This window comes from Cyprinodon variegatus, unplaced genomic scaffold, assembly GCF_000732505.1.
Source record: "Cyprinodon variegatus isolate N-32 unplaced genomic scaffold, C_variegatus-1.0 Scaffold520, whole genome shotgun sequence".
NCBI lineage: Eukaryota > Metazoa > Chordata > Actinopteri > Cyprinodontiformes > Cyprinodontidae > Cyprinodon > Cyprinodon variegatus.
The window spans coordinates 352,272-364,101 of record NW_015150973.1 but is presented as its reverse complement, the minus strand read 5'-3'; the positions used below and the strand labels follow the sequence as shown (position 1 = coordinate 364,101).

The window sequence follows — 11,830 nt, the reverse complement described above, 5'->3', positions numbered from 1 at the left end:
AGACAAAACTTGGACCATGCATGGTTACATTTATTCCTCACATGCAAAAGGTACACTACAGAAATGAGAACCGGCACATACAATATAAGAGAAAAAAAACTGTGACATTACAGAGGTGAAAATGGTGAACAAATGCCTCCTAAACACAGCAGATGAAGAAAGTTCAAATGAAGCTCGAGCTGTGATAAGTAATTATGAGGAGTCTTTGGATTTTTGCTGCTCTTGGATGTTCAGATAAATAATTTTTTCTGCACAGCTATGACTGAGAAAAGAACATCAATCTGCAACTGAACAGCCTTGACCGATGATGTTCACTAGAGGACTTCAGATTATATCAGCTGCATTGTTGCAATTGCAATTCTATAAAGCTTTTAAATGACCATTAGAACTCAACAAATGGTACCCAGTTAAATGCATTTTAGCTTTAATTGGATCAAAAATACACTTTAATGGCCACAGAAAAAAGACAAACCCTTTTGAATAATGCAACATGACTCACTGATTATTATCAGAGCTTTGGAGCATAAGCCTTTTCATGTCTATATACAACATCTACATATGTCTAAACATACAGGTTTTTCTTAAAGTGACAAATCCAGACAATTTGTCATGCCATCATTTTAAGTAAGACTTCTTAAATGCAAGTTGTTCTTAGGCAAACTCGTACACTTGCTCTTTTACAAAAATAAGTGCTTATCAGGCTGTTAGGCCCATTACATGCGAAGATATTGCATATATATATTTAGATATATATATATAAATACATTACATACCCATACAAGGAGGAATGAAACATTCAATGATTGAACGGGTTGTAACAGTCAAGGTATAGCAATGTATAATGCCTAGAAACTTTGTAAATGTATAAAAGCATCTGAAAGGATTGAAGGACAGATGAAACTGGGAAGAACAATGTTTGTACTATAGGCTTGATTTGTAAATGGTGGCAGGACTAAAGTGATGATAACTATCCAAGGAAAGAAAATACACACATAACTGTTTCATGTGCAAAAGTGCTTGTTCCTAAAAGATAGAAAAAAAAACTATAACAGTCTAAAAGAAGGCAGAGTGTTGGGCTATTTACATTCTGGCATGCAGTTGTTTTCTCTCTTTTTTTAAACTGGTAAACCAAATCATACGACGAGACAAAAAGAACCAATTTTTCTGTAACAAACTCTTGAATTTCGAGGGGATTTCTTTTTTTTTTCCAATTGCTGGCGAAGCAGCTATAAGGACAGCTTTAACAAACTTAATAACACTTTGGATACAAACATCTTATAAAATCAATATCTTCTATTCAATAATACATTTCCATATTTCAAATATATTATTTCCTGTATAATGCTTCAAATGCAAGAGGATCATTTAGAATATATATGAAGATTAAACGAGCCATCTTAAGTTCATAGATTTTTCTTTAAAGGAGCCTGATAGAAAATCCATCATTTATCTGCTCTACATACACAAATCTTCGCCTTCACATCCAAAAGTCCATTGTTCACAAAGGGAAAAACAAACATGTAGCTTCCTGTAATAATCACACAGATCTGCATTCAGTCCTTCCTCTTTCTTAAACTTCAACAATTCAATATGAAGATATTCTGTCAGGCAAATGTTACTGGGTTCTAATGCATGCATCTGTCAGTGATATATACTTTTATTTGCTTCTTTGTTTTTAGGCCGCCATTCATGACTGGCCAACATTTTTTGCTACCTGAAGTTAATTTTGATGCTGTAACTTCTTGGCATAAAGTAGGGTACTCCATTTTTGTTTGAGCAGTCCTTTTTTCTTTGTTGCTTCTGTGGTTTGGCTTCGACGTAACATTTGCTCCTCCAGGTTGTTATTTTAAAGCTAGAAAAAGAACAAGATAGGGAAAAAAGGGACAAAGAGGGTTAGGGTTAAGAAAAAACACAAGTCAGCACAAACTATTTAAATGTTTTATGAGTTAGTGTGTTTATTATATATCACAACAAAATAATATTCCAAATTAGAGAGGTACGGTTCTACCACATGGTCTTATAATCTCTTAAAGTAATCTCGATATGTTTCATTCAGGCTCTCTGAGGATAATTTAATGTTACAATGTGTTGTGACATGTTAAATACATGGGAACATTTTTCACAGGTTTGATTTCATCATGAACTAATATGTGTAACCTGGAAATTGTATTGTGAGGTGACATGTAAAGACATACATTCCTTATGTGGCAATTAAATCATGTAGTAACGTGTTACAGATCAGTTTGTAGAAACAACTGGGGAGCATCTTAACCTGCAGAAGAACCATCAGCAGTGGCGTCCCCCAGGGGTGTGTTCTCACCCCACTCCATTTCTCTCTTTACACCAATGCACCATAATGGACAGAGCTGTAAAACCCCTGAAGCATCTTTTTTGGGTCTAATCCAGGATGGTGAGAAGCTCACATGTAGACTCAAAGTGGATCAGCCGGTCCACTGGTGTTATCAGAACCATCTAGGGCTTAATCTGCTCATGACACTTTGAAATGATGGTGGACTCCTACAGAGCAAGCCTCAACTGCCTTCCACTCACCATCCTAAACAACACCGTGACTGTTTTAGGTCACTTCTTGTTCCTAGGACTCACCCTTTCTGTTAGAATTAAGACTTTTTCTTAATTTCAGCACAACAGAGTGCTATTTGGTAAAATCAGCCCCTCAAATTACATTTTCCCAGGGTGCCGCTCTAATAAAAACTTAACAGTAGGAATATCCAGATCGACACCATGCATACTCACATTTTTTAACCTTATCCATCTCTTTGGACAAAGAAAACTAATTACTATAAGATTAAATTTTACTGTAGTGTTTTAAATTTTGGCCAATCTGGTTAGGTTGAGTACCTGTGAAGTGAACTGAGGTATAGACGACAATGATGAGAACTCCCAGGAAAATGGAGACGATGCTCAGCAGACGAGCCAGTCGACCCAGCCTTCTGGCTCCATCTATATCCCCATTCTGGAGACTGTTTCTAGACTGGAACACACAAAGAAAAAATTAGAGATCAGGTGTTAATAACCAAAGGATAATGTTCAGTATTACTTTTTACACCAGATATTGTCAGTGCAAATGAGCTTTGAATCTCTGTACCTCTTTTTGCTCCTTTGAACAATCCTCTCCTTACCCTATTTGCCAGTTTAGTTGAAGTACGATCTCCTGGTACATAAGGCTTGGCACTGACCGTTCAACATTTGCATGCCTGCTTCTTTTGACCTGCTAAATTGTTTTAAGTTTATAGTTTCTTATGCGTAATCCAGGGAATGTTCTATTTTACCTGCAGCTCCTTAACTGTTTCACATTACCGGTATTAATGAATTAGATCTCAATCATTTATGAACAAGCAGAAATGGCAGAAAAACAACAGGAGTGCTGAGCTGTTTATTTCTTCTGTCCTTTGAGTTAAAAAAAAAAATGGCAATAAAAATGTATTCCCAGCTGCCATTGGCAAATTTTCTATTTCAAATGGGCAATTCCGGACTGATGGAGGATGGTGCATTGCAGAGCCATCTGAGAGCACATCAGTGAGGAAGAGCTGTATTTCATTTTTATGCAGTATGTATATCGCTTTATTTACCCCAAGTATCGGAAGACAGGGTGATTTATGTGTGTGCATGTGAGACATGATGAATGGGAAGCCTCAAGTCCTTGCAGTGTGGTTTCATTTGGGAGTCCTAAAACAGAAAAGCTTGCACGAGCAATTTCCCTGCCTTTCACTCCTTCTCATTTCATCTTCTACTAGTTTAATGTGCTTTACACTCACCTCAAGCAGGGATAACAGCTGGCTTATGTGAAGTCCTCTCTTAGCAATCTTTAGGAACTCCTCATTGAGGCTTAAATGCATTAAATCAGGAAGTAGGGCTCATCCTGACCTTCATCTTTATCAATTTAAAATGCAGTCTTGTAAGTCAATTTCCTCATTTAGATTAAGTGCCATTAAAACAATGGTTGAACAGAAATACATGTTTCATGGTTTCACTTTTATCATTTTATAAGAAGAAACATGTACTTTATTTGTTTTGTTCAGCATCAGTCATGATGCATGGTGGTGTAGTTTGTAGCACTGTTGCCTTGCAGCAAGAATGCTGTGGGTTTGATTCCTCGCCCGTGGTATTTCTACTTGGAATTTGCATGTTCTCCCTATGCATGCATGGGTTCTCCCAGGGTACTCCAGCTTCTTTCCACATGTCTCTGTGCTGCAACCTATCCAGGTTGTACCCTTCCTCTGCCCATAGGCTGCTGGAGATAAGCACCAGCCCCATCGTAACCCTAACAGAATATGAAGGATGAATGGATGGATGGATGCATGACACTCAGTAATGTTAGATTTGTCTTTTCTCAGGGAAATGACACATAGGCCTGCAGAACTGAGATTGCCTCTGTGTTAGGATAGGTTTACACTGCAGAGGGACAGAGAGATAAAAGACCCCAATGATGTAGCCCCTGCAGGCCTTCTATAACTCCTGGATGAATGTGGGGCTTTTGACGAATTTGCTGGCAACCTAACATAAATCAAGGACAATGAAAGTGCTGACCAGAATATGCCTTCAACTATTGTCTCTAAAGTTTAAAGATTCTTTTTTTCCAACATGGTTTTAAATTATCCTGCCTACATAAATATACACAATCTATAACCAGCACTTTGTGTAAACACCTTTTAACTCAATTCCAGGTTTGCCTTCTTAAGTTTCCGCCTTTATTAATAGTGAAGTCGATGATCCTGCTGGAACTTTCTAAAATATGCTGATTAGTATTCTTTATATGAAGCGTGTAGTTTGCAGTCATTTTGCGAAAATTAAAACAATTTTCCGTATAGAGGAATAACTCAGGAGAAGCATATAAATACATGACGGCATCATATGCACACCATGTCACAGTGATTTAACTGGTATTAACTGGGATTAACTGGTATGTTTTGGGTTTGTGCAAGTTCTTGTTCTGATTTATTTTTATTTTTTTTACAAATGGGTACACGTTTCCCTCATGCACCTTCTGAAAATTAACAAGGTTCTTGGTAGTCTCATGATAGTGAGATGGCCATGTCCTCTTGCAGTAAAGCATCGCCAGATAATTGAAAAAATTTTCAAGTTGGTAAAAGTTATTTTGTAGTCAAACATTTTCAGCTTATTTTGCCAAACTATCCTCTTTTGTGGTGTCTCAAATGTAAAATGTTAGTTGTATCTATTCAAAGAAAGTTATTCTTTTGTTTTCTCTCTGGATAATTTTAGCTTTAATTGTCACGTTTTTATAACATGAAGTAATAAATGAATCAAACTAATCTATCATGTTTTCAATTCTTTTTTACATTATTACAGTTTGGCATTTTTAAAAGGACTGTGTACACTTACTTTGCAGAGACATGGCACATGCACACTCTGGTCTCTCACCTCCATGTCTGTGATGTTGAGCTATGGTAAAAAAAATAAATAAAAAACACTCCCTCTAGAGCCTGTATCGATCCGGACACAGATCACAAAGGAGAGCAACATCAGCACCTTAAATCAATGCAAGGCCCTTTCAGAAAATGCTGTCTATTTGTCCTGCTTAGAGAGAAAACATCAATGAAATAAGGAAGATTTATAGGACAGTACAAATTTCCTTTGCATAAGGAAAAAAAAAAAACAAATGAGAAAATGCTTCAGTGAAGCTATTTTTGTTTAATCTTTGATTTAACTCATCGGGGTTACAACAGATTATATGATGTGTGTGGACTAACTGAATAATATCTTTATTGATTGGAACAAATGCACATCTTTTCATAAAGTGAAATCCTACCCTAAAAAGCCTTGATTTTACTCTGTGTCCTCACTAAGCACCCACACTCTGTTTATGCTCTCTCATGCATTCAGGCGAAGGAAGGTGGAGGCTGGTAAGGCAGTAAGTGCTCTGTTTTTTTATGTCTCTTGACATGAATAATGAAGGACTACCAGCAGCCGGGTGAAAAGGAGTACTGTACAAAAGAAGCCATTTTTCATGATATGACCATGTTTCTGGAATTATTTTAAATATTTTAACAAATGGAAAAAAAAACATTTCAGGACTTAAATTTACTTATATGGAATATCATGCATATCTAAATAATATTTCAAAGGTTTAAAGAGATGGGATTTATGGGTAGGGCTTAGAGAGTAATCCATTCAGTAGAGGGGCGAAGAAATGTTTTTTTTTTTTTTTTTTTAAGCACTTTTTTCTGGCTGTTTGAGGATTCAGAGTCTCTGAGCTGCCAACTTTTTTTTTGGGTTCTGCCTTTTTAAACCAGACTCAGCATTAAAGTTTTAAACTTCTTAACACGGTCAGATGATCAAATGTGTCAGAACCATGAAGCCACCCTTAAAGCTGCAGCTGTAAGATGCCTTGTAGCTGCTGGAAAAGCTTTATATGTTTACTTAGAACAGATTGTTTTTTTTTCTCACAATGAAGCTCTGGTAAACGGTTTTCATTGGTGAAGATCTAGTAGATCTTTACACAATTATTTTGTTATATATTCAGACAAACTGGCTTTAAACTGTTCAAACCTGTAGAGAAGTTAATTTTCAATCTATGAAAAAAAAAAATTCTACATCACCCAGACTTCAAATCTGTCTTTTTGTCTCTTTTTTTTAAGATTGACGTGTCCTAAAAGTTTTATACCCTTCTTAATATCAATCTACATTGGAATTACAGAGCAAACCTTTCTATTTTTCCAATTATTTTCCATAATTTATCTTTATCTAGATATAACAAACATGTTGGTAAAATTAAAAGATTACTGATCCTGTGCTGACTGTCAGCAACATGACGCAATATAATACTCAAAGCCAGAGGGTGGTGCTAAAAAATATGATGAGCAAGATGAAAAAGAACAAAAGTTGCTTTTAAGATATATGGCGAAGAGAGACCTGGGGTGTGTCTGAACGTCCGTCTGAACCCCTAAACCCCTCAGTCACTATATAGAGCAGGAACTATATAGCAGACTTTATAGTGAAATCAGTTAACTTACCGTTTGGTCAAATGATCATTACTTTTGGTCCTGTTGGTCACGTGACTCTGCCTTCCCGCACAGTGACTGCGCCATCTTTTTTATTTGTTGCCACTATCGCAACCAGACAGCCAGACACAGTCACAACAATGCATTTTGGGATATATCTGCTCATCTAATGACCATTGATGAACACCACTTTTCAAGGTATATTGTGGTAAATTTCGAGTCCACTACTTTTTCATCCACTAGACATTTGGACACTGATTTAAAATGGTGTAACCACTATTTAGTGATTTGGGGGAACATTTGGACACAACCATGGTGTACTAGTGTTAATAACGTCTCTCTCAGGAAAAAAACACAACTTTATCGATGTTTTAAAAAGAGTTTTTCCAGCTCTTGTTTTCTTTTCCTCTTTAAAGTAGACAATCCTCAAGGCAGCCTATTATTTTACAACTAAGCCAAGTATAGTTTAAAGGGGCACCTGTTTCTCAGCAAAATCTGAGCAGCCATGTCTACAGATGCAGGGAGGTGTATCAAGGCATAAAACATTGATCCCAGTCTCTCTTTGCATACTAATGGTCACATTGTGTGCCCTTTAAAAGAAGTCCTGTCCCTTCTTAGCATTTTAGTAGCAGCTGAAGACTTTTTTCCCCTGGTGAAACCATCTCTCTGATGGTCATTGGGTGTTAGACGTTGAACATCGGTTCATCAGTAGGCCAAATTTTACTTATTCCTAATTTAAACCAAATGATGACACTATGCAGCTTATTCTCTGGGACCCAGAGATTGGTAACATAGAAGAACCTTTTATGGTTCCCCCGGTAAATTCTGGGTTTTCTCAGTGGACTCCTGTAAGAGGGACATGCCTTGAAACCGTCCATTTAAAGATAGATTAATGGAGTTATAGTATCATCCTTAGATATTTTGTTGAAGCCTAGATTACCATCAACCCTAAGAAACCATTTGTTAAGCCTTTTAGTCAATACTTTGGAAGCAGCCATCACAAAACCCTGATATCAATCCTATAGGACATGAATGGACAGGACTGCAAAAGTGTCTGATGAGATGCCTACAATCCTGACTCCTTTTTACTGGTTTTGTCTCAAGGAATGGTTCAAAATTTTAGCTTAAGTAGAGTGAACATTGTAGCAGAATACCCAAAATGATTTTCTAAAGTCATACACTTTTGCTATTCTACCAAATTCTAACTAGCATGTAAGTACAATTCTCGACTAACCTAATTATCCTGTTTTAACTGCATGTTTTTTGTTGTAGATTGAGAATATAATCATCACACAATGTAGCCAAAAGCAAAAACAACCCAAACTGTTTGCACATTTGTCTTCTTGCTTCGTAGAACTCAACAACTGTATCCAACACTGCATTGCAAAGCTTGCATTTGGCAACTACTAATAAGAAGCCATTTACCGCCTCACATATACATATGCACAATCACAACTTTCTTCTGATGTAACATATGCAAGTCCATATTTTACCATCAGATCTGCAGAGCATGCAATAATGCTGCTGCAGTTTGGACATTTACATTACTGGGATGGGCTCGTCTGGGCTGTAAAAAACATATCACCTCTCTCTCTCCAATCCCGGTAATTGACTGCGGATCAGCCACGTTTAGCTTTCTGCCCCAGTGCATTTTTAAGGAATCTAGGGGGTAATTATAGAGTGACCATCATTTACATTTCTTGCCTTTCACTTTCTTTCAGAATAAGAAAAAAATACTGTCATTTCAGCACATGGTTTGTTTTCTGTGGCTTCATTCCATATAAATGCTGTAATGCAGTGCTATAACTAATGCAAACGTGGTGTTTAGGGTTTATTGTGTCATTATGCTCACTCCTGTTATTTAGGGTAACTAAGCAACCAAAAGCGCTGGTGCATATTCATGTTGATAACCCAGTTTTCCTGGAAATGAACTATATATGATGAACTTTGCAGAAGAGTAAAATTCTCGAAAAAGAGACCCAGGGAATGAATAAGATAACATCTATGCAGATATTATTGGAGAGAACATGCAGATGCATTTTCTCTCAGATGTTAGTCTATCACAATGCAACATATAGAAAATCTATGCACAGTCACCTAAGTGCAATTTAGAGATGCTGATTAACCTCTTCTGCTTTTGGGATGTGAGAGGAAGCCAGAGTACCTGGAGAGAGACCATGCATGCACGGGGAGAACATGCAAACTCCATGCACAAAGAAGTCTGGGGATCAAACCCAGGACATTTTGGCTTCAAGGGAACAATCCTACAAACTACGCCACCAAACAGCCCCTTTATGAAAAATGATTTGGGTTGTAAACATTGTTTGGAACATGTCAGTGGAGTAATTGTTCCCCTCAGCTAAGAGTATCAACCTTCTACACCATTCAGGTCTTCTGTTTCTAGTCTACTCTGCATCATCAGGATTAAAACCAAAAAATAATTAGAAGAATTTTGATTTTATGTTTCATAAAGCTGGAAAGCGGCTTTAAGTCTGCAGTTTTTATGAAGTCAAGATGAAAACCCTTGTTTGTTTAGTCTTCTCTGACTTTTCTATGGAAACTTTGAACTAATTCCATATTAATTTCATATTGGTTTTACTTTGCTTTCCTTTATCATGTGACTGAAATGTACTTTTTAATGCTTTCTTTTTCTTTTGTTGTCATGGAAAACACTTTAATTTCCTTGTGACTAAAATATGCAATACTAAAGAACTTACTTTAGTACTGTAACTTTTTCTATCAATTATTTTCTTGTAGGTGAATAAATATATGAGAGCAGATATAGACTTGTTAGAAAATGTTTAGTCATCAAGGACATGGAGTTAAAATGTATTTTAGGATTTTGATTGCTTGTTTAAACTGCACTGTTTAGAACAGTGTGATTATACAACAACAACCTTGCTTGAATGTTCCTTAGCAGGTGGCCTCTTGACAACCTGTTTTTAGTTTAATGAGCAATGTCCTCATAATTCTTGCTTTATATCGGGGCATTCCACTTGACAAAATTATAAGAGCTGACTTATGCTGTTAGCTATTTGAGGCGTGAAATAAGTATAATCACCAATCTCTAGGGTCGGGGCTTGGGTTTTAGGAAGGCTGTTCTAGAAGCTTAATGTTTTCCTGTTTTAGCCATAATCAGTTTTAATGTCCAAGGGATTAAACCTACGGAACAAACAGATCTATCAGTTTCCACTGTCTTAGCCAAACTGCCAATTTCAAACAGAAGGAAATCCCTTTGGATGTTAAAGAACTCTGGATCCACATTAAACCTGCAGGAGAACCACTGCCTGTGACTGAGCACAGTGTCACTGCAGCACAGGCTGAAAATGGTGACTGAGAAAGATTGTTGCAGCAAAATCTGCTCCTTCAAGCTCAGCGGAAGTTTATTGGCAACCCAGCCTTGACATTATGCAGATCTAGACCTCGTCAGTTTATGTCACCAGAGATGGTGTACGGATCTGCGCCAGGACAGTAAACAGAGTGCAAGTTCTGTTTCAGCTCTTTAATGCAGGGCAGGTAGATAATGTTTACTTTCTGACACATACTGACCCACATATTTATTTCACAAGCACCGACTGTAAGTATTTTAAAAACACTTTAACTAAAACACAACCCTGGTTCTTAAAGTTTCCATAGAAAGCCTGGACCAATACTCATGGTGTTAGAAAGAACCATCTGCTGAGAGACCACAGGAAAGATCCACCATCCCTGTTTTGTGTTTTGTCTTTCCTCCAAATATCACAATAATGATTGGGGTAACAGTATTTCCTTTTAGTTTCACCAAACTATGGGACATTTCTCTCAAAGTGAGGATATTTATCCCAGAGTGCATTTATGAGCGCTAATCTGGCTCTGTTAAAGCTTCTGGATTAATGGCTTCTTCCTCACTGTGGCTTGATAACCCCTGACAGCATTGTTACCAAATCTAGAATTATAATGGTTTTTCATCAGAAGTGTCTGCTACACCTCATCCATGAGTATTTTAGAGCTTCGTGGTGATCAGGCCTTATAAGGCGACATCATGCGGTATTATAAGCCACATCACTGTTTATTTGGTCACAATGAATGCTCTGACTCTATTACACTCATCCGGCATCACTGCAACATCCCAGTCGGCTTTTCTAATCAAGTGATAGGGACTACTTTATGGCCATTTGCTGTTTCTCTCACACCCATCTGCCCTTGCAGCCAGAGATGTTTTGATCTTCCTTCGAAGGCCCATATCCCCTTTCTCATACCCTCAGGAAAGAGAGAGGATGCTGATGGCAGCCACAGAGCCAGGGAACTGCAGCAATCTGCCCTCTGCAGAGAAACCAAATTGACTTCTCTCGCCATCTATCGAGTTAGTGGGCAGCTCCAGTTTCTTCCTTCTCCAGTTTTCCTCCTTCTGTCCTCTGTCAGAGCATCTCCTTTTGAATACCTGTGAAGACTTGTGGGTGTCAGTAGGTCTGTGATGATGGCTTGGGGAAATACATGCTGCCTTGTGGATAATGCCTAATATGGCCTTAGCGTATAGTGGCCACAGGAGTGACATTAAGGAACTAATGGGTTTCCTTCATTGATCTTGCTTTGGTCTTCCATGGATAAGAATCTGGCTTTTACAAAGGTATGAGAAGTAAAAACAAAGATATAATTTAAGGGCTTCAAGTAAAGACATGAGAGAATTACAACTGATATTGCTGTACCACTTTTTTGTTTTTTAGAAAACGTCTTCAATGTAAAGCCAAACTTTCTGCAGTTTTAGATACTCAATAGCTGTTTACTCTCAGAATAGCCAAGTGTAAAGCAGCTGGCTTATAATCCATCCATCCATCCATCCATCCATCCATCCATCCATCCATCCATCCATC

The 11,830-nt window shown here is 37.5% G+C and overlaps 1 protein-coding gene across 1 annotated transcript in view; it reads right to left on the bottom strand.

Annotated features, from left to right (window-relative positions):
• Positions 1 to 1,117: 1,117 nt before the first annotated feature.
• LOC107095007 (tumor suppressor candidate 5 homolog) overlaps positions 1,118 to 11,830 on the bottom strand; it is a 16,037-nt gene continuing 5,324 nt past the window's right edge. Inside the window, exons 2-3 of the mRNA XM_015390958.1 lie at positions 2,860 to 2,992; positions 1,118 to 1,852 (exon numbers count right to left, since the gene is read on the bottom strand). Of these exons, the coding sequence (XP_015246444.1) occupies positions 1,842 to 1,852; positions 2,860 to 2,992 (144 nt within the window). The 3' untranslated portion in view covers positions 1,118 to 1,841. The remainder of the gene's footprint in view (positions 1,853 to 2,859; positions 2,993 to 11,830) is intronic.